The 23544-nt window shown below is 37.4% G+C and overlaps 1 protein-coding gene across 2 annotated transcripts; it reads right to left on the bottom strand.

Annotated features, from left to right (window-relative positions):
• Positions 1-307: 307 nt before the first annotated feature.
• fmn1 (formin 1) lies at positions 308-22766 on the bottom strand. 2 transcript variants are annotated; one of them, XM_038288363.1, is made up of 14 exons: positions 22617-22766; positions 17507-19010; positions 15105-15280; positions 9898-10006; positions 9144-9205; positions 5552-6219; positions 4945-5086; positions 4348-4435; positions 3034-3095; positions 2859-2947; positions 2637-2766; positions 2417-2563; positions 745-804; positions 308-436 (listed from the first exon to the last, which is right to left on the bottom strand). In XM_038288363.1, exons 2-14 carry the CDS (start codon positions 18978-18980, stop codon positions 308-310), a joined length of 3336 nt encoding a protein of 1111 aa, XP_038144291.1. In that variant the 5' UTR covers positions 18981-19010; positions 22617-22766. The 2 variants fall into 2 exon arrangements, with proteins under 2 accessions (XP_038144291.1, XP_038144292.1); XM_038288364.1 differs by lacking the exons at positions 15105-15280; positions 17507-19010; positions 22617-22766 and adding an exon at positions 10204-12059.
• Positions 22767-23544: the final 778 nt, after the last annotated feature.

The raw sequence follows: 23544 nt of genomic DNA on the forward strand, positions 1-23544 counted from the left end.
ACAGATGCAGATTTACAGTCCTAAATATCAATATCAAGCTCATTAGTGACTGGGGCCAAAGGCGTAAAACCAGAGTGGTTCATTTAAGCAGAGGTGGTATTGGTCTGAGGGTGCATATGGAAAACTGATGCCAGGTTAAGCTAAGTTTGGTCACTAGGAACTTCTCTGATGAGATGGCTGCAAATTGACCATCACATTATTATTATTATTTTTTTTTTTTTTGGGGGGGGGGGTAAATTCCTGGAAACCTTCGAGTAGAATGGCTGGAATTGTATTCTTAAATTTCCATCACAAACAAGAGGTTGTGTCACATACTTATCAGATCTTGTTCAAACTTCCTCAGATCCCTGCTGAGGTCATCAAACTTGACCTGAGCTGCAATGAGGACGTCCTGAGGCTCAGGCAGAGGAAACACACTATTTTCTGTTTCAGCATTCTGCAGAAATACAAACAAACATTGGAAAAGATCACAGCAACCTGTTCAGTTAGTATTAGATAGCAGCATTAAAGCTAGTCGACTAGACGTAAAATCTTTATTCCCTTTAGTTTAAATCTACACAGTAGCTGTTAAATGTTTGGTAACTGGGATTTTTAAAAGTCTCAAATTACTCTTAAATCATTATCATCTCAAGGCTTATTCTCTTTTATATATTTTTACGAGCTCCCCCAGAAAAAAAATATATATATTTTTTCTTTTTACAGCAAATATACAAATAAATAAAGAAACAGTTTTTTTTTTAATACCTTATCCACATTGTGCAGGTAGTACGACACCACATAGTCGACAAGGCTGATACGGTTGTCCTGAGAAGAAATGTTGGAGTCAGGATATAAATGACTGTAAATTTAAACTAAAGTTTATGTTAATGCCAGGTACAAGCTCTAATTACATATTTTATTTTCCCTTTAATTGTTTAACATAAAAGATATATAAAAACGTATGTAAAAAAAACTATTCTGCTAAATGTGAAGTCCACTCGGACTGCCTTAATTTTTTTTTCTCAAGTAGAGGGTTAAATACAGTTTTACTTTGATTATAATTAACTAATATTCTGTCTTTAAGTACTCTCATCATGAATGTTTATAATTATGAACGAAAAATCATTTTTGTGCTTACTGTCAAATAGATTCTAAAGTAGATATTGTTTGTTTAAATGTACACTGTTAAGTGCATATGTAATATGCATAAGAGCTAAATTGGAAAGATTGTGTCAAACTGCTTTAAAGGTTTTAGATATAAATCAATTGGCATTAGATTAGAAAAGGAATCGGTGGTTAGCTTTTGCCAATTATTAACAAATCTTTCAGAATATCACTGGATTGTCAAGATTCCCTAGTAGAATCAAAAAGACTGGGAAGCTAGGAAAACAATCTGTATTTCCTTTTCCAAACACACACCCCGTCCCACCAGCCTTTTTTGTTGTACTTTAAAATTAAAAAAAAAACATAGACAAAAACTGTCTGATTGAAAAAAGTCAAAGTTAACTAAAATTATTTTGTCCAACAGGATTTCATGTAGAACACATTTATGCTTTAGAAAAGTCAACAGGATGTCAACCTTTTTGGCTTAGATGTCTTGTAAAAGACAAGGTCATCACTTCTTAAGCTGTACAGGTTTTTATTGATTAACATTTAAGGAAAGTGTAATGAAAATGGCGAATCTTTGTTTTTATTTTCTTTTTCTTTCTACCAATTGTCAGAAAATAAACATACTGTTAAAGCATAAGAAAAAAAATTATATAAAAAAATTCCATGGAAACACTGGATTAGGAAATGACTGGCTGGGAATGTTTTGAAGGTACATACCTTTAGAGTAGATACATTTTTAATTTCACGCTTTTGATTCTTTAAAAATATCATATGTTTTTTTTATTTCATGACAATTGACTAATTATGTAACACACTTTTAATGAACATGAATTGATATTTATCTAAAATAAACATTTGTGTAGTACAGTTGGTGTGAAACAGTAGCTTTAAAAGCAATTGTAGCTCTTCTGACTGCCCTGTTATGAATTATTATTTTATGTACCGGTATTTATTTTATTGTTATTATTATTATTGTTATACATCATTAGACTTAGCTTAGCAGTGAAAATGAACATTTCCATTTATAAAGTGCAGCAGTGATCAAAATGTAAATGGTGTAGAGAGAGCTGTACTAAGCTGCTGCCTGCAGGTGCTGGCAAGTTGACATAAGGATAAGGAAAAAAGTAAGTGGATGAATTATAAAATAAAAGCCATATATTTATTCTTTCCCTCAGTGTTAGCAGTTAAAGACATTTACAAACAATAATATTACTCCTTAAATAAATTCTACACACCAGTTTGTGTGTACAATGTGCTGTAAAATGTATTAACTGAGTTACAGCAAAGAGAAAAAAGTTATTGTTCATCTGGAGACAACAGCACTCACCCTGCTTTTTACATCTTTGAGCTTTGGAAGGATTTCGAGACCAAAACCGTCTGCCTGGCCTCTGATCCTGCTGCCTCCGTTCATGTGGTTCCCCAAAGCCAGCACCAGTCCCATAACCTCCCTGACGCCGCTGCTCTCCAGCAGAACCTTTAACCAAAACCATTAATGCGACAAGAGCCTTTTAGTTGAATTAATTTATTGTATTAAGAAATTTTCCTACCTTACAGACACAAGAGACAGAGCTTAGCTTGCGTTTTATTGATGCAATCCCATCAATGAAGGTCGACTGGAAGATCATACAGCAAGCTCGGCCAGTAAACTCTGGAATCTGAGACAGTTCATACAGGAACCTGGAAAATTTTACAGAATATATGATCTTCTAACTAATTTAATCTCAGGAAAGCTATTGTAACCCAAAACAAGGGACAAAAAAAATACAAACTGCTCAGGTTTGTCCAACAGTTTAACATCCTCCTCTTCAGACAGCTCATAATGTTTCCTGATCTTCTCCAGCTCATCTGCCTGAGCTCTCTGACACAACAAAATCATATAAAGAAAAAAACTTTTAACATTAGTTAACCTGTTTAAAACTCAGGGAGGTTTTTGTGTAAACATACATTTTCATAAAGTGCTTCAATGGCCTCCAGGTCCACCACAGAATGATCCACGGTCAGTACAGCTGAGGGTACAAGCACAGAAGAGAAAATAAAAACCCCTTCACTATGATAGCAAAGAGTTAAAAATCAAAATATAAATTAGTCAGACACATGATACACAATTAGCTTAAATTCCAAATTTGCCTAAAAAATAACTTTCTTTTATCAGCTTGTTGACTTAGGCTGGTTGAAAACTTGCTTAGCATTTAGTCCAACTGCCAATCTTCCTTTTAAACATTTTGGATCAATGGTGCCTTTGATTTTGCATTCCGCATATGTGCTACCTTTCACATTAAAAGTAAAAGTAAAGTAATCTAATTAAAGCTGGAAATAATTTATACCTCAAGATTATTTTTGTATAAAGTAATCTTTACAATTACCATTATTTTTCTTCTGTAAGTAGATTAGTAGCATAAGGGGTGGTTGAACTAAAGTCCTGACTTTAATCTGAAAGATATATCATTTAGTATGAAGGAATCTTTTCTGTGTGTCCTCTTTTGTCAATTAAGCTCTGGGAAGAGATGCGCCCGAGCTAATGCCATCAGGTTCCATTTGGTGCTTGAAACTTCATAAAAAATTATTTAGGCAGAAAAATCCTATACAACGGAGACTGAAAAAAAAGGGGTGATAAAGAAAGAGGGGATAAGAACTAACGGAGAGGGAAGGAGATAGAGACAGGAAAGTGCGCATGAAAAGAGGGACATTAAAACATAGCAGAAAAAAAAGCAAACACAGAAGATATAGTGTAACTACAGCAAATCGAGAACATAGCAGCAAAAAGAAGACAACAGACAACCAAATTAATAAAAATAAAAACTTGAAGAGCAGCAGGTATCCCTTAGTTATGTATAAAGGATTTCCAAATCTTCTTCAGAAGGAAAGTATGCCTAATAGCAGGTGTGGGTGGCCCCAGACTTGCCCTACATGTCCCAGGACCAATATAGAGGTGGTGCAAGCCCCAGAAATATTGTGAATTGATCTAAAATTCATGGTGATGGTACAGAGGCTGCAATGCAGATTATGTTTTTTTTTTTCCATTAATTGTTGAGAAAGAAATTAATAACTTTAGCATGCAACATGCTCCTTTAGAAAAGAAGGTATATAGAAGCTGACCATTTATTGGCTGAATTAAAATCTGTATTTTACAGTGTGTTAGATATTATTTGGTTAATCTATGTATAATTATTCAGCCTTTAATTAAACCTAATTTCTGTGTTTTAACTCATATGCTTTCATGTTTCCTGTTACACATCTAAATGTATAGAATTCACTCACCTTGCTGAATATCTTTCATTTCTAGGTGGAGGCTTGATATGAGGATTCCCACAGCCTGAGAGCGCTTGCTGTCAAGCAGCTTAATGATCTAAAGCAAACAGAGTTACCATGGCTACCTGACCATCAGAAACCATTAGTAAGGCATTAGGGAGGAGTGTACAGTGTGTACTGAGTGTTAAACAGAACAGAACAAACACACAGATCATATTTCACTTTTCTTTCTACTCTTGTTAATATACTTTTTTTTGCTATTTACCATATGAATTTAGCTTTTATTGCATTTTGAGTGAAAATAGTACTCTTTCAAACTTAAGAATTTTAAAGAGGACATGGGGGAGATCAAACAATCAGGAAACAACTGCACTTAAAGCTTAGATCATAAAAATTTTAAAAACCCTTTGAGGCAAAAGCATAACAAAATTACAATTATCATAGCATAGGATCACTAATTTGATTTTAATTGACTTAAGAAATGTGATTACAAAATTAGGTTAATCCAGAAACTGGTTCCAAGAAGTAGTGTCACTGTCTCCCTCTAGTGGACAAAAGACTCTCCGGAAACCAAACTATGTTGTGTAGATTAATAATGCTGCATACCTTTTTAGTTTTGGCTTTCTTCTCAAAAGTCTGAGACAGGGGCTTCTTTTTTTCCATAACAGTTGTTTTAGCGAAGAGTTCCTCAAACTCATTGGCATTTATTATGTGTGGTTCCTCTAAGTTGTTCCAAAGTAAGTAGTTGCTAATGGAGGAAAAAGTATATTAGTTGTTCATAATAACTCAATAAACATGCGTTCTAAATGCATTCTCTTTAAGTCTCTATCTGAATCAATATAGAAACATTTTTATTATGATTTTTATTAAACAATCCTGTTAAAGCAACTGTTTCTTAATATTCCTAGGTTTTTGCAGCTTTTCTTATTATCAAAGGACTAAAGTATAAAAAAACACTAAGATAATTTTATTAATTTAATCATAAAACTTGAAACATTCGGTTAGTGACTAAAATTGTGCTTGAACGAATTTGGAAACTATACTATATACATTACTTATAGTGTAATTGTCCATACATGCCTATCCTGTAAATTATTAAAAACTCTCTGTGTCAGTGTCCGAGAGCAGAAAATGTTTTGTACAAATTGCAAACAAAAATGGCTTTAATTAAAGTCATACCAGACTTTAGCAATCCACAGTTGTGTAAACCTACTTGTCATTTTCAATCTGGATTCTGGTCCAATAAAGAGGCTTCATGGCTCTGGAAGGTTCCACTACTGGCTTCCTAGGAGGTTTATCAACAAGACCCCCTACTGGTGGAGGAGGTGGTGGGTGAGAAACACCTAGTCCTGACTGAGGAGGTGGGGGCGGAGGTGGAGGTGGTGGAGGTAGTGACAAAGATGGCAAGGGTGGTGGCAAAGGAGGAGGAGGGGTTTGTGCAGCTGGTGGTGAATTCAGAGAACCAGTGCCTGGTATTGGTAAAGACTCTCCAGAAGGTAGAGTCTGAAGTAATGTTGAAGATGAAGAAGGGGAAGAAAATTCATCTCCTGTCTGACCAGACAGGTTGAGACTGATGGGAGACATGTCCAGCTTTTTAGGGATTCCCATTTGCTCCTGAAGATTTGAAGAAGCTGTCCTGGTAACCTCTCCATCTTCTGGAGTTTTGATGAAGCTCTCTCTGTCAGTCTGGATGCTGACAGTGCGGAATGACTTGTTTAAAAAGACATCTGTAGTAGAAATAGCCACATCTTTATGGCTCCCTGGATGGTGACTCGTAACCTGGGAAACTTTGACCTGTAGCTCAGCAACAACCAACTCCAAACGTTCCACGTTGTATCTGTGTTGCTCCCTCAGTTTGTAGAGTTGAATCTCATAATCCTCCTGAAAATTACGTAAATAAAAAAACTGCATCACACATTGCTGACAGTGACAGTATAATGATGACAATTTAAGAATAATCATCACCAAAATATTTTTTTCTGACTTCTTAAAGACTATAATTGCTTATTTCAGAAACTAACCCATTAATATTTTAGACTTAGAGTTGTAAATTAGATTTTTGTAGGATAACAAAAACTGAGAGAATTGAAGGTAAACTGAATATTCCCAAACCAATATCTAATTTACAGTATTTTTCTATGATTTTCTATTTACCTTTCTGAAAAACAAAATCTGATAACATCAATTGAGATCATTGCAGAGGTTAAAAAAAACTGTAAAAACTGACAATCATGTTGCATAAAGCTATTATTATTACTCCTAATGTTTGTAGTTTATGTTTACTTTATCATGCTATATTGTGGATGTTGTATTCTTAATACCAAGTCAGGGAACCTATCATAACCCGTTTTAGAATACTATAGTAAAAAAGAAACATATTTAAAACCACAAATCTCTATATATTTTGCTTATCTTAAGATTACACTATATTTTAAAATCAATTGACAAATCCATCATCCATTTTCTCCCACTTAGTCCTTGTCAGGGTCACAGTGGGGCCAGTGCCTATCTCTGGCAGTCTATTGGCTAGAGGTGGGGTTCACCCACCAATTGTCAGCAATTGACAAATGTTAAAACTAATTCCATATTAAACGCAACTTAAGCCATTAAAGTAATGGCTTTAAATAAGAATAGAATAGAATAGGATAAAAAAATCCCTTTTTTCCCACAATGGGGAAATTCTGGTGTTAAGCAGCAAATAGATTATAGAAAAATAGACACACAAATGTGGAACTTAGATAAATGTATAAAAATACCATAATAGTGAAGAGTTAAAAGACATAAATAAATAAAATACTATACCGTAAAGTGCTTTAACAATATAAATACTGTGCATCTAGAGAATAAATAAATAATATACAGCTTTGGACATTTGAACAGTGATGGATATTTGAAAATAGCAGCAACATCAGAGATGTGCAAAATGACAGCAGCATGTTATTTACCTGACTAATATAGAAACTGTGCAAAAATAATCATGAATGTAACAACTTACTGAGGTTATTGGGAATAGTGGTCGTTATAGAGTCTTACAGATGCTGGGAGGAAGGATCTGTGATAACGTGCCCTGATGCATTTAAGATGCAGCATTCTGTCACTGAAGGAGCTCTCCAGTTCAGCATAGGCTTCATGCATTGGGTATCTGCAACTATCTTAAGGGGTGGCCTGAATATAAACATTAATCCCAATAGCTGGCTTTACACAAAATATTCACAGAGCTACTATTAATGTTATCATACCCATGATCCCGTGGTACCTTTTGTCAAAGTGTGAACACATTACAATATTTCTTTGCTAAGATGTCTTGTTGTTGGCACTTAGAATCATCTGACACTACGGCTTAAAGGGGTCATAGAATGATTATATGCTGGTCCCTAAGGTCCCTGAATAGGGCGTTTAACATTGGTTGGGCTGAAGATTGCATATTTGCTGTTCTATGAGCCCTAATGCAAGCCTGGTTAAAAGCCCTAGAATGAAACGAAAGGATTTCTTCCCTTTATGGTATGCTAATGAATATTAAGATGAGCTGTGCGCTGATTGGTTGGTTTACAACGAGCAACGCCGCTGAGCTCAAGCGCATCATAGCAACAAGCACTCACTCACTGAAACACCAAATTGTTGATAGTAGGGTGACCAGACGTCCTCTTTTCCCGGACATGTCCTACTTTTTATACCTAAAGAAATGTCCAGGGGGAATTTCAAAATTGTCCTGGATTTTGATCGACTACAGTGCAGCTGAAACCGAGCCGTGAGCTCTAGGGCTGGTCCTGGAACTCCAGTGGACGGGGGAGGAAGCAAGCGGGGGACGGAGCGACTGAACCCGACCCAATGGCAGTAGCCGCGGCCCTTTGTTTCGCCTGCCTTACCGGGCAGGCAGGGGGAAGTACAGTTAGGCAGGCGGGTGGAAGCATACCGTCATCGGGTCGGGTTCGGTTGCTCTGTACCCAACTGATTTGGACCCAGCTGATTGCTTGATTCGAATGCCCAGTCCGGTCCAGTCAGCGGCACAGCAGCGAAAAAATAGTCCTTACAGCTTGCATTATGGCATGATGGTCGGAACAGTCCCTCGTTTTGGTAAAATAAATTTAGCAAATCCTACGTTTTCCCTAAAATGTCTTCGTTAAAATGCTTAGAGCAAATAAAGAGCTGAGCATCAAACTTTGCAGGGACAAAAATAATCCATGCCTGTCAAGTCTTCGGATCCTTGGGAAGACTGTCGAAATTTTCCCCTTGCTCCGTGCAGCCCTGAACACTGCATTTACGCCCCTCTTTCTGGCTCATTTTCAATAGAGAAACTGCCTATTTTGTAATTCTTGTAGAAGTAAACCCAACTGTAGGCTAAACAGCTGACCTAGTATCTTACATCTACCTCTATTTATGTTCCTGGGCCAGTGAACCAGTGGGCTGGTCTGTATGTCAATTTCGGGGCGTGAAAAAGTACAGGCCAGAACCAAATAAGGCATCATCCCCAAACTGACGTCATTTCGGTGCTTCGTTTGGATTCGCCCGTTTTATGGCTATTTTTCAAGAGCACCGTTTTCAAGACAGAGGACCCCAAAGTGCTTTTCACTACAATCAGTCATTTACCCACTCATGCTCATTCATACACTGATATTGGTTAGCTAAATCGTAGCCAAAGCTGCCTCTGTGGGTACTAAATATTAAGTTATTGCATAGAAATTTGCAACTGCATTTTAAATGTCTCTTCGTCTTGTAAAGTGCCTTGTGATAAAATTGGATATAGTTATGTGCGAGATATTTACATGTAAAATACCGTAATAGATTGATTCACTCGTCATACTGACCTGTAACTTCTCTAGCTCCTGTTTGCATTCTCTTTTCAGCTGCAGGAGAGCAGCCTGGTGCTCTAACAGAGCAAAAAAACAACAACATCAAAACAAAGGCAGTTTTAGATTCCTAGAGATAAAATAAAACTAATACTACTTTGAATTTTTAAAATTTAGTAAAGCTAGAACTGAGAGGATGTTTAAGATAACACTACCACACAAAAATAACCATATCATTTTTACAGATTCCCACACAGTCTAGAAAAATAACAATTCTCAGAGCAGAACAGCTCACAAAAGTAAACAGTTTAAGCAAACACTCAAATGTCAATGGATGACTGAGTTTCTGAAAAGTAAATTAGAAAGCGTATTTGCTGCCACCTTTCTGATGGTGTGTACAGGGATGGGTGTGTACAGTGAAGCTCAGCTATCATGGAATAATATTTCCCTGTCAGCACATATGAAAGAATTGTCTTTTATTTGCATTTTTGCATTTCTAGCTTGCATTTTGCATTTGCATATGAAATATTGAAGCAAATCCAATTTAGTTCAACAATGGTAAAAGTATTTTTTTTTTGTATATCAGAGATCTTTTTCTATTAGACAACAACTACAAGAAAAGCAGAACATCAGCTTTTAAAATCCTCATTAAGTGACAATTCAAAGCCTTTTGCGAGACCACAAGTTTTTTTTTTTTTGGTATGCTAAAATGTGACTTAGTTTGTCTATGATTCAGGCTGGCTCTGGAAATCATAGGTAAAAATGTCAGTACCTGCTTCAGTATACTTAAGGCCAACCTTTTCCTCCTTGAGAGGAGGCCACACGGCTTGCAGGCGACCAGGAGTTTTTTCGTCTCCTTCTCCTGTTGTCTGTGCTTCTGACTGGGGAGAGATCAATAAAAAATTTATTTTAAATGTGAAAATGCAGTTTCTTATTCCTCTAACAATCATCTAAAGACAATAAAATAATCTATTATAGCATCTCTCTAAGCTTCTGTTCTGCTTTCATCAGGAGTTTCTGTGATTTCACAGTAAAATATGCATAAAAAGCATAAACGTTGCATTTGATGCTTCCTTACTTTTTCATCACATGTGTCTTTCTTTTCTAGTGGCTTTTTGGAGGTTCTCTCAAAAAGCAATCTGAGCACATCTTTATCATTTCGTAACTTCTTCCTCACTGCTTCCAGGTCAGTCCTCTCTGATGAGTCTTTCTTCAGAGGTTTTGGGGTGAAAAGGGCTTTAAAGGCATCAAAAGCTGCTTCTGCGCTTGACACAGGCTTGGTTGGCTCGACTTGCACTGAATCCTTTAAATCATCTTCTACTTGAAGTTCTTTGCTCTTACTTTCTGGACATCCCTCATTTCCATCCATGCATGTTCCGATTTCACCCTTATGTGGTTTACTCTTGGTCAAATCGTTACCTTTCTCATCACCTGCACTCTTTTCTCGATTCAGAAACTGGGAAATCTGGTCCAGAAAGCCTCCCTGGGCCTTTGCATCACCCTGCTTTTCTTCGAGGAGTTGATTTCCAGAAGCCCCCTTCTTGAGAACTCTAAGGCCACCAAACAGAACCAGAAGTTGGGTTTCTTTGTCTGTTGGGGAGGCTGGAAAGAAGGTTGCTCTGGTAAGACTCGACCCTAGTGGACAATTAGCCGTTAGCTTATTAGTATCATGTGAATCATCACTTACACTGGTAAGGAAGTTTGAACAGACATTCTTTCCCTTTTCTCCTTCATTTCCAATAAATTTCCCTTCCTCACCATCCTCCAGTTCTGGTCCCTGCTCTTGAAAAGCATCAAGTGTATGTTTCAAAACTATTGCAGAATCTTTCCTTTTTGGTTGTAGGTCCACAATCTTCTCAGAATCCACACCAGAGTGAGAAATTGGGACACAATCTTCCTCAAAGCACAATTTTTGAGTGGCCTCTTTAACGCCATCATGCTTATTATTTACGTTTGAGAAACCACACTCTGCCTCCGTGCTGTTTGCAGAAACATCTTGACATTTTGGGGAAATAGATCCATTTCTTGCAAACATATCCACTGATAGATCTTCATTCTCGCATGTGTTAACTTTGTGTTGAGCTGTCGTGTTAATCTGGTCAGGATTTTTATTATCTAAGCCATTATCGATGTATTCATCCCGTGTTTTCTGTTCTTCCAACTGCATGATCATCTTCTCTGTTGTCTCTGTGTCAGTTTCTTCTATAAAAGACCCATTAACATCTTCAGAAGGCGTTGCAAAATAGGACAATGAACCAATACAAAGGTTAAATGCATCCACTGGGTTAATTTCCCTGTTAAGATTTAGATCATCAGCTTGCTCCTTTCTCAGTATGTCTTCACTTTGTTCCTTCATTAGGATGCTTAAAGATCTTAGCTCTTCCATTTGCATCAGACTTTTCAGTATTTGAAAATGCACTTTCAGAGGGTTTTATCGGTCATTGGAGGCATGCATTAAATTTACTCAAAGTTTCCAGCATGCAACTTTAAATTCCTATGATCTATGTAAAGAAATGCCTCCCGTAGTCTTATCCAACCGGTGGGTCGTCCAGTTTGGTGAAAACAAAGCAATAGGTCCGTACAGAGTTCGACAAGTTCTTTCTTTTCCTCATGCACCAAGCCTAAAAGAAGAAGCAGCTCTCAGTGGTTCAGACGAGCCAGCAGTGGGAAAGAAACCCACAGAAGAAATGGAACTTTTCCCAACTTCTTTTCCATTGCGCTGCTGGCTGGAGTGACTCAGCTTAGCCACATGCAGTTAAAATCCAAACCAAGTCCCCGCTCCAGCCTCTGATTCCTGGTTTGACCTTTTCGTGTGGCTTTTCTCTACCTGTTGTGATAGTTTAACTACTTTGACATCATCCTGCAGACTGGAGCACAGAAACATGAGACAGATGGTGTCTCCGGCTAAGGACGTCTCTTTTAACACCATAACTTCCTTAAAGAAGTCACGCAGAGCAGATGGAGGAGCACCACACCCACAGCAGAAGGAGAGTAAACAAGACTGGCATGGATCACTTGCTAAACATTTGGTCTGTAATTCCACTGCCAACAGTGTCTTTACTGCAGCTGGCATGAATCCACCTCCACAGGACAATTGGTTGACTTCCTGGGTGTTTAATGATCCACCTTATAAGTTTGCAACAAAGCAAACTATTTTTGATGCAGATATTTCATTTAAAATTAATTTCAGTAGATCAGTTTTTGTTTATCACATTTTAAAATAACTCTAAAAAACTATACTAATTAGATAACTTGTGTAAGATAAGAAAAGAGCACAGATTATTTTAATTGGAGCTGCAAATAATTAACTCAAAGCTAACTCTAAAAAACTTGAGTACATAGACCAAACAAAACAAGCTACAGTGTAAATACATTATATAAACATAATCATTTACTGAAAAAAAATATTTTATTACACTCTTACAGTACTGCAGCCAGTGTGATTCAAGATAACACAAAAGTAAAATAATATGTTAGAAACGGTATTTATAAAAAATCAAAACCATTAAATAAAAAATGTAATACATATTAATTTTAAAATATGCATGAAAAAAATGATTTATATAATCATGAATATACTCGAGATTTAAAAAAAATCCACAAACTTTGCAAGAAAAACAGGGGGAATAATCATACAGGAAAACATTTGTAATCTTACTAAAAATAAAATGACATTTTTTCCCTTATGGTATCAAAGCTCTGTATGGGCAGTGAAAGGATGCACAACTTCCTCAGAGTACAGATATCTAGCATTCAAATAATGTCTTTCCAGCTGAAACAAATGGTAGCAAACTGTTTTAATATTGTAAATTCAGGATATCATTGTCAGAATATAAACATCAATTTTGTTATCTAACTTTTGTTTGAGTTTTTTTTTCCACATTCAGGTTCCGCCCTTGTTTGCCTTTGTGTTATTACAGCCAGCAGGTTAGTGCCAGACTGCATAAATGATAACAGTTAGTAGATTTCATTACAACATTTACATTACTCTGCATGTACATATTGCTGTGAGGCTTTACTGAGCTGCACTTTAGATTAGCACTTAGGGGGGATTTATATTCTTTTAGGGATCTAAACTTTGAGCTTTACTGTATGACAATTTATACATTCATTTATTTATTTTTTCAATACTGTCTTTTTTTCAGGAAAGGAAAAACAGTATCAATACTGCATCCAGATTACCTTGTATAATATTCTGCATAAGAAAAAAACATCAATTTAGTGTTTAATTAGAATTTCTGCAATACTTATGATGAAAAGATGCGGGTTTATATTAGATGTATATCTTAGAATACAGTCCTTCCATGCAAATCATCAGATTAAGTTAACCGAACAGGTGAAAAAAAAAAAAGTCAATGGAAAAAAACTTTAGATGACTGAAAACAGAGTGCTGTGTAGACTAATTTCCACCGAGGTGTTGTTTTAAAGTAATTGTGCATAAAATGAAGCATTTTTAACAGAGATTCTGTAATTTTCTACATGATCTGCTTTCTAATTTGGTGCAGAAACCTATAGATGTTAATTATGACCCCTTGGTTAGAGCATTTTGATCTTGCACCTGGAGTGCTCTGGTAACTGAAACTATACATCATAAAATATTTGTATGGGAGGAGAAACAATGCACAATTTCCTTTTTGTTACGTACGTTCTTGTGCAATGATAACTTTCTGAGGCAGAGACTTGTTTTCAAAATAAAAAATGTAGCTATGGATGCCCTGGTGGCGTGAGGGTAAAATACAAAGCCCATTCTCAGAGGTTTTACTCCTTGGCTCCACTGTCCTGCATTTAAATCCTTTTACTATATGCAGGTCACAGTTTTTGTTGGTGTCTAAACCCCAAACTACAAACATTGAAGACATGCATCTCTACCAAGCATCTGTTAGGATGCAGTTTTTCCACATTAATGTTATTTTTCTTGAAGCCAGAAAGTTGTGTGTGTGATTTCATCTCACCCTTTCCTACATGTGCCAAACTGTGAAATGGTGTATGTGAACATTGCTAGGTGAGGTAATCGTTTTAGATGTCATTGGGACTAGAAAGGTACTTTATATATTTCATCAATTTACCAGTGTATTCTCAAAGATCTGGACTATTTGTGTGGAATAACTGCTGCCTGCTGCAAAGCTAGTGGTGATTTTGATGAATGACATGAAGTAGGGAAAACAGTAATGCTGCTGGTTTCCCAAAAAAATGTAAACAAAAACTAATGACCTGACTGCATTCATAATGTAACATGTTTTGATTCCAAAATAATCATTCTGAATTTAACAAGTATTACTTTACAGGCGTATGGTAGTAGAAAAATCCCTGAAATAATTTCCCTCTAAAGAACGTCCATTCCTATTGTGCAACAGGGCTGTGGCACACTGAGGAATCTCTGCTCAGTTATTGGGGACAGAGTGAAAGCAGGGAGGAGCAGGGAAGTTACGATTTAGCACACAGTCAGCAACCCATGATAGCAACTAAAGACACACAGTATACATATTTTGCATGTTCTGCTTGGTAAATGTTAAGCAAAAATTCAAGCATACCAGAAAAGCTGAGATATCTTTATTCAAAAATAGGTGTAGGATGAACAATTTTAAATAAAATCTATTTTGTTGAGTTTAATTAAGAAATTATACCAAGATAAATACAGTAAAGTATTTTACATTCAGCCATCTGCAATACACTGTTTTTAGAATATGTTCCCAAATCAGATTAGTTGCACCAATGTTGTTTTCTAACCAAAGTGGATAGTCTTATTTCTGTTATGTGCTTGATTTTGCACACATTTTCTTTAGGTCAATAGATTTCCCTTCATTCTTTTCATTGAATACATGTACTTCAGGTTTTATAATTTCCACATGTAGAAATGTTTTATTCCTCAAAAACATTACAAATGTCCCCATCCCTGCCTCAATTGTGAGAATATTATTTTTTTTAAGAAGAGCTCTGCTTTCCATAGGTAAAAAACATGCAGGGTTTTATTTGACTTACCGTTAGCTGGTGGAGAGGTTCGGCTAAGGGAAATTCAGTGACCTCATCATCAGGAGCAGTGATATGCAGGAAATCAACGTGTTTCGGTCTTGATGGATGAAAAAGAGACCTACAACGAGACAAAGACTCCTCCACCTCCTGCTGCCAGATCTCCTCCTGCCTCTGCAGAGCTTCATCTGGAGAGAACAAGATGCAAACCAGCAATAAGATAGACACCTTGGTGAATAAACATGTATTATTCCCAAGCTTAAAGACTTTTCATGCAGTTTTTCAGGAAAAATTATATATAGCAGAAAACCATTTTATTTTGGTAGTAGTTCCTTGATCGTCAGACACCAAGACAGACGTCTGCAGTGCAAGCTTTTATGTGCTGAGTTTAGGTACATGTCTTTACCAAAGGTCAAAAACAACAAACTTCAGCAAATATAAAACACCTTGCATTATTTTAAGCTGTGATACTGTATGAGCAAAAGAGGAACTATAGTTTGAAATTAAACTTGATTTAAAACTAGGTAATTTCAATTGGAGTGGCAAAATATAAGATAAAACTATATAATGAGAGCAAGAAAAACAGCTCCCCAGAAGTTCATTGATGATTTTCACCATGGATGTCCCATCTAATGTAAACATGCCTGATATCCATCAAAGTGTCTGAACCAATCATTCCTCCGAAACCAAAATGTCCTCTCTTTACAAATGTCTAACTGCCCCTTTCATAAAACATTTTTAAAACGTATACCCAACATTTTTAAGTTTGTCTATTCCAGGATACAGTAGATTCAGTCTACATGACGGAACACAAAACAGCAAGGGGTAATTACTGTCAGACTGCCAAACATCCTCCAACCTTTCAATTACCGCGAGGAGACTGCAGCACCAGACCGGAGCAGATAACCAGGCTGCCATCGGAGCATTACAAACACTGTTTTTAATCAATGTGTAAATCTGACAGTCAGGACTCAGCAGGGTGCCCCACTTCCCTCTGATGTTCACTGGGGTGAGCAACCATTAAAAGTCAGTCACGTTGTTTCACCCACACTTTTGATCCTGTAACCCTGGGAAAACTTTTCAAAGGAGTTCTCCCAAATTGCCTCTTTAGTGTACTATGTTCAGAATGACTAAAGAGCATGGGATTTTTCTAGCTGAAAGTGGAAAGACAGTACAATATGACCTTAAAAAAATAGATATTTTATCCTGTTTGATGTAGGACATCATTAATTAGCTACTTAATGCATTTATATCCTTGTTTCCTTTAAAATATTGGGATTTCTTCCCTCAACTTAAAGCCACAACCAAATAAAATTTGAGCATCAAGTACATGCTTTTCAGTATTTATATAATTATTCATCAAAAACAAACAAAACTGCACTTGTATCTTTCATGCAGTTATAAGCTTTAGTTTTATTGAGTTTAAACCTGCCAACAACTAAAATGATATATATTGAACCTAACTTGAATAAAGTTTTCCAGGCATTTACTTGTTTGCATCCCTAAACAAATGGGCTCCACAGTGCAGCAGTGGCTAGAGCAGCGGCCCGCTTTCTGCATGGAGTTTCTATGTTCTCCCTGCGCATGCGTGGGTTCACTCCGGGTACTCCGGCTTCCTTCTACAGTTCAAAAACTTTACTGTTCATTGGTTTCTCTAAATTTTCCATAGGAGTAAGGGTGTACGCGAATGGTTGTTTATCCTGTTTGTCAATAAGACATATTGGACAGAAAATGGATGGACGGCATCCTTAAACATAGTTTGCAGAGAGTTCAGAAAGGATCATTAAATATCTAATTTAACTCTGGTATCAATTAGGTCAAAAAGCCAGACAAAAACAGTTCTGTTTTTGTTCAGTCTTGAGACAGATTGGCAGCAACACAGAGGGAGCTGTCAGACTAAAGCGTTTGTGGCATGATTAATGATGGTGACGTATCTGTGAGTCTTACTCATAGTTAACATTTAATTTAAACAAAGCCAACACTGATTACCTGCAAAAGCAGATAACAGAAAAACACAGTAATGGCAGTGTCATGCTCTGGAGTGTTGTTCTTTGTAAAGATGGAGGAAATCAGGAAGGGATTCAAATAGAAATCTTGTAATCTGCAGGGTCACCTGATGAAATCTGTGGTCAAGTAACATCTGTTCTCATTGTGAGACAAATATATATAAACTTTCTCAGGTAGAGTGAAGTAAAGGGAAGGTCTTAATATATGGTTTTCTGATACAGTAAAAGGGGTTACACAAAGACAAAAATGTGACATTTTAACTTGGATTGTCTGACCTTGTGTTCATAGAGAATTACACCTTAAACAAATCTCTCCTAAGTAAATTTCCTTAAACTTGTTTAATTAAATGCTTCTCTCTTAAACAGATAAAGTATGGGAAGTACAGAAGTTTTTTTTTTTTTTTTTACCAGAAGACAGCAGATAATCTTCCTTCAGCTGTAGAGTTGACCGCATTAACTTCTCCTCTTCGGGCCCCAAATCCTTTTCAGCCCCCCAAGGGTTTGTGGTGACCTTTTTACAGCCTTGAGCCTCCAAGATGTCCCAAAGCTCTTTTTCTGAATCGGTCATTTCCTTTTTCCTCTTGGATACGTCTGCATTTTGCCAGTCTGTCATATTGGTCAAGCTTGACGTGAGAGGAGAAGACAGGATGGGGGACAAACTTTCCAAGCTGCTAGATGTCGAAAAGGTGGGGGACGGCGCAAGGGACCTATCCTCTCTACCCGACACACTGTAGGAATGGATATGCGATGTAAGGGGACAGTTGAAGTCATGGAAATTAGATGTTTTCCTCTTGGTCTGTCCTTTATCCTCTGATTTTCTTGCCTGTGTCCAGGTCATGTTCAGACTCTGAGCAGCATCATGAGCACAAAGCTTCCCGGCTTCTTCTGCTGATGCCCTATTTTGATCTTCTAACCAGCATGTAACTTGCTGTAAAACTTCTGAAGAAGCAAACATGAAGCTGTCATCCTCCTCATGACCATCTCTGATCCAGTTTGAGCTGGTAAGGCTGACCTGGCGTAAGATCTCCTCCACCTCCTTGATCTTTCCTATCACTCTCTGTGCTGCAGCCTCTTGACATGGCTTGGTGTGAGCCTCTTTAGTTTTCTCTTTCTCATGTTTCCAGCCTGCAATCTTACTGTTCTGTGTTTCGGTGTTCAGATTTAACACGGAGTACATCCCATTGTCGTACTCAGAAAGGTCAGTGTCAGAGTCAGTCAGACAGCTTTTTGCATTGGAAGATAAAATCTTCCTTGAGGAGGAGAAATGGCTTTTCATGCTGAGAGTTCTTTGTAAACTTTCAGAAGAATCTCCGGGTAGCTTCGCTTTCCAAACTGGCTTTAACAGCTCAGATGAAGCCCTTGCTTCCTCCCTTTCTCTACCTGTTCCTCTTTGACTTATCTTATCAGTTGCTTGAAGGTTCACTATTTGGCACTTTCTCCGTCGCCCTGAGCCTGGTGTCCCCCCTAGATTATTGGACGCCTCCTCCACTTTCCGCCTCCTCTTTCGAGAAATTTGAACTCCTGGTGATATTTGTAAGGCATCCCAGCCCTCCATATAATATTGTGGTTTCAGTTTTGTTGCCTGTTGGTTTCCCATCTCTATAAAGGTCTGACACTCTGAGGAAGACTTTAACCAGCAGTTCTCAGAGGACTCATCCAAAGCTTGAAGGGTATCTCTAAGGTCTGTGAGGCTGAATTTGTCTGCTTGCTCACGCTTCGTTGCTTCAGCTGGACCCTCCTCTTCATGCTGAGAGGATGGAGTTTGTTGGGTGTATGAATAAGCATCAGAGGGGGTAGATGGGCCCCAGGAGACAGATGAACTTTGACAGATTTTCTCTTTAAGAAGTTTATAAAGGCTTAAAGAAGAATATGTACTCTCCATGGTGTTTTATGCAGGTGATGATGGTTAGACCTGTAAAAAAAAAAAAAACTTAATGCACTTTATGTCATTAGTCAGTCTATGAATTACATTTCCTTGGGTTGGTAGAATTAGTTAATCTCCATGTAGCCTACCGACCAGCTTTTTATAATTAATAAAGGTTTTAATTGAACAGAGGTCAGAGCTATTAGAACATTCTCATAACCATAATGTAGGTCTACCTTTTCTAGTCAAAAACCGGTTTTGATGCATGCTTGGGATCACTGTCCTGTTAGAACACCCAACTGTGCAAACTTCATCTTAAAGTGTCAAAATGTATGTTTGGGAGAAAGTTGGAGGATATAGATGTTGTTTGCCATTGTCATTAACTCACATACTTTGCACAATGCACCTTTACCTCTTACAATAAAGTAGCCTCAAAGCATGATGGTTCCATCACCTTTTTTAGTCGGTAAGTCTCCTCTGTATTCTTTATCACAACAGTCAAATTGCTAGGTCTTCGTGGATGGTGTTTAGTGAGAGAAGTACTTGTTTTGCAAATTGAAAGTTGTTATGATTCATTGCGGAGCAGTTTCTGGCGTTTATCTTATCTTATCTTATCTTAAGAAGGTCCCAAGTTGGACTCCCAGCCTAGGGTCTTTTTACATAGACTTTGCGTGTCCTCCCTGTGCATGCATGGGTTCTCTGTAGAAACTCAGACACTGAGGTCGATTGGTGACTCTAAATTTTGCTTGTGTTTGCATGTTTGTGGGTCTTTGTGCAACCCTGCCAGGACGAGCTGCTGTCCAGAGTGTACCCCACCTTTGGAAAGCAGATTGTCACCCTGACAGAGAAGTGTTAGAAGATGAATGGATAGATAGGGTCCTGTAATGTGTGGATGAGCAACTGCTCAAGGCATGCAGCCCTAAGCCTACTACTCCGTACTGTATAGATATGTGGGTTAGTGATGTTCTGATCTGATATTAATATCAGATATCTGTCTAATATTTGCCAAAAACTAACATTGGATTTTATCGGCCGGCATCTAGAAACACTCTACTTTTGTTAAAAGTTTTTGTAACTCAAAGTTTTACAAGGGATAATTGTTTTTATACGTTTTGTTGTTGACTTTTGTTCCTTGTTTTAGTAATATTAATTGATCAAGCCTTTTCTAACATTCTACTGTATAAAATAAGATAAATAAGTAACAAAACAACTTTTTTCTTAAAGCTGCAATATCGGCATCCTTTCGGAAATGAAAAGTTGTAAGGACACCATTACAGTGATGTGTGTTTTTATGAGTGTGACTCAGTGTTGGGAAAGTTCTCTTTCTACGTGAACTAGTTCAAAGTTCAGTTCACACATTTTAAAATGAACTAGTTCAGTTCATAGTTCACAATTCCAAAAAACGAACTAGTTCATAGTTCTTTTTTTTTTTTTTTTTTTCATATATTGCTCAATTACACCATAGCCTACTGTAGAACCACAGACGGCAATTATTTTATCAGTTGTAACACTGAAACTGTGCGTCAGATTTCATCTTCATATCCAGTTTTGAATCCTTATCCAACCAGGGTTTCCATTAGCATTGAGGGGACAGCATTTCCCCATTGTTGCTTTAATGCTTTGTTGCTGTCCATTCACTTCACACTAGTAGCAGCTGCAGCTTTCACCCCTACAGTATATTCTCAAAAACATCAGGAAAAATGTGCTGCTTGAATGGTCTTTTTTATGAGTAATTATTAAAAGAAAAATAGGAAAGTAGTCTTTAAGGTGCAAATGTTTTTTTTATTTTAATAATTTTTTCCATTTGAAATTCCATTTCAATACATACTATAAAGGAATCCTGGCAAATTATACCAGGCAGGTTTAACAAACAAGTTACATGGATAGTAAAACCCTCAAGAACAGGGGTCTTCTATGTTTTCCAGACCAAGGACCCCCAAACTGATGGCGAGATGGAGCGGGGACCCCCTAACTATATATATTGTATGAAATTGTGTCCTATAGTCACTCTATTACAGATGGAGTAATGTAAAGAAATTAATTTCTCCCTGGGATTATTAAAGTTTTTCTGATTCTGATTCCTGGTTGATGGGACAGGTGTTGTGAAGGAAACGGTGCCCAGCTTGAAAGAGCTCCTGTGTGTCGCTGAATGTGAGCATTGATGACTGAAAGACATCTTCTGCCTCCATTTATCTGTTTACTACAGTGTGTTGATTTCATGTTAATGAGTATTTAAAGACATTTCAATTAGTGGGGGGGAAAAAATGCAGGGGGGGAATATAAAAATATCAACTAACCATGCAGACCCTCATGCAGTACCTCCGTAGACCCTCTAGGGGTCGCGGATCCCCTGTTGAAGACCTCCGCTCAAGAAGATTTTACTAACACAAACTGAGGGACCAGGCTGAGGTAGGAATTTAAGGTTACTGAAGTGCGGATTTTTTTACTGAAAGCCGGCGGGCAAACTTGTTGCCATCATCCTCACCGACCACCTGGTCATAAACCTGTTTTAAGTCGCCTCCATGCTGCTGTTGCTTCCACGCTGCATTTTGTTTTGATGACGCACGCGGCTGTAGGCTACGACGCTGGTAGCTGCTGTTGCCAGATTGGGTGTTTTTCCAGCTACATATTAAGGCCTGTTTACGGTGGGATTTAGCCGGGGTTTCGCCTGGAGGGCTTTATAGAAATCTGGCAACCTATTGAACGGAGTTGAACTGAGAGAGCGTGCCGTTCACAGACACCAGAATGAACGAGTTCACAATAACGTTCATCAGGCAATAATGCAGTACGTTCAGTTCACGTTCGCCCAAAATATGAACGAGTTCAAGAACTTTCGTTCAATGAACGCGTTCAGGCACAACACTGGTGTGACTGGTTCAGGGTGGCTGTAGTGTGAAGAAGTGTAAGTATCACTAGAAAAGTCTCTATGAAATCTTTCTATTTGTGTTTCCAGACCTTAAACTTTTTTCAGAGGTTATTTGTCTATTTGAGCAATTGCAAAGTCCAATAGAGCTCAAGGGTGTCTGTTTTTTAAGGATGCTTGTTTGTTAAAAAACTTTCTGATTTAAAGGAGAAGTAACTTTTCCTTTTCTTAGCACACTGACACTGATGTGCACCAGCCATTTCCCCTTTCATGGCAGATCTTGATACTGATGCCATCTGGTTATTTTTTCAAATAACCACAACTATTTATTTTAATCAGAGAGAATCCGTCAAATAGGTCAAACTTAACAGAACTATGATTAAAACTGGTTTTGGGATGAATAAAACAAGCTAACAAAAAAATTATGTATTGGAAATGTATTGATGTAGGGCCAGAATCAGCCTGTGTTTGGGAGTAAAATTAGCAAATAGACATTTAACCAAATATTATGTGGTTGTCTATAAAATCATCATGGTGCAAGCAGTCCTTGTTTTTTAACCATGTGAGTTGTTTGCTATTTTATAATTCAATCCAGAAATTATAATGGGTCAACTAATATATAGGAAGCAAACGATGCATAAGACCTTCAACTTATGGGAAAAAACATTAGCACCACATTACAAGAGCAAGTTATTAGGCAGATATTCTGAATAATCAGTTTATCAAAAAAGGTTCTTTTTGACGGTAATGTACAAGAAAAAAACATATGTTTAACATATAGATTCACTTACCTTTAGGAAATCAGTATCCTAACTCGCAGAGGCAGCTCATTGTTTTTCTGTAGACCAGCTGTGATGCTCAAGTGAGCAGAGGGATGTGTCTACCTCCTGCAGGGATACTTCCAGCTTCTAGCCAATCATCAACTCAGGATGTAAATGTATACATCTCCCATTGGTTTATCCTCCAAAGTTAGCAGGTACTAATCCCCCAGAGTGGAGAAACGAAACAGACGGAGGGGATTTGCTTCAATTAGTGAAGCAGTGTTATCTTCTGGACTTCAATCAGTGCTTTAATTATAAGTCGGTCAGTGTGTCGTTTGCTCATTTTTCAGAAATTTTATTTTCTCATAGTAAAATTAAAATAAACGATACCAGTGTGGCTGAAGTCACATCTGCTTGGCTGAAGTTTACTGATCATTGGCTCTTATGAGGTCAGATGAGCCCCATGCTGCTCAGCAAAGAAAGCTAATCTGACCGCAGACCACCTGCCGCCGTGGGATCATTGTCATTTAAGCCAGGCAAACAACAACTCATGTGTTTGATACAAGGAAAACTTCAAATACCTTTAAAATGGGAACTTTTAAAAGAGTATCTATTCCTCTAGAACAGTTATAAGTATCAAAGCAGCAGCTTTCACAATTCCTCTATGACTTAGTTAGGTTTGACCTTACGTTGCTTTAGATAAAAAGTTGTTTCTTCTTAATGGAGCATAAATGAAAAATTCAGCTTACAGAATATAAATTAATTCTGTTTTCACTTAAAAAAATAAAAGTGTCATAGAATACAAGATTAATCTTCATTTGAAGTACACCACACAACCACTAGATAGCACTCATGTAAAGACAGAAAGAATAATTTGAGCCTGATTTTGTCCTCCCCAGTTATGTATTTTCATATAAAAAGGAATGCAGTATCGCATTGTAACACATTTCTGGAGTAA

Source organism: Cyprinodon tularosa, unplaced genomic scaffold, assembly GCF_016077235.1.
Source record: "Cyprinodon tularosa strain WSP-4 unplaced genomic scaffold, ASM1607723v1 ctg253, whole genome shotgun sequence".
NCBI lineage: Eukaryota > Metazoa > Chordata > Actinopteri > Cyprinodontiformes > Cyprinodontidae > Cyprinodon > Cyprinodon tularosa.

Coding starts and splice junctions, on each gene's coding strand:
- fmn1 (XM_038288363.1), bottom strand. CDS start 18,980: ATGGAGAGTACATATTCTTCTTTAAGCCTTTATAAACTTCTTAAAGAG. Junction 4,436..4,944: donor AGAAAGCCAAAACTAAAAAG/GTATGCAGCATT, acceptor TGTTTGCTTTAG/ATCATTAAGCTGCTTGACAG. Junction 2,767..2,858: donor CTGTTGGACAAACCTGAGCA/GTTTGTATTTTT, acceptor AAAATTTTCCAG/GTTCCTGTATGAACTGTCTC.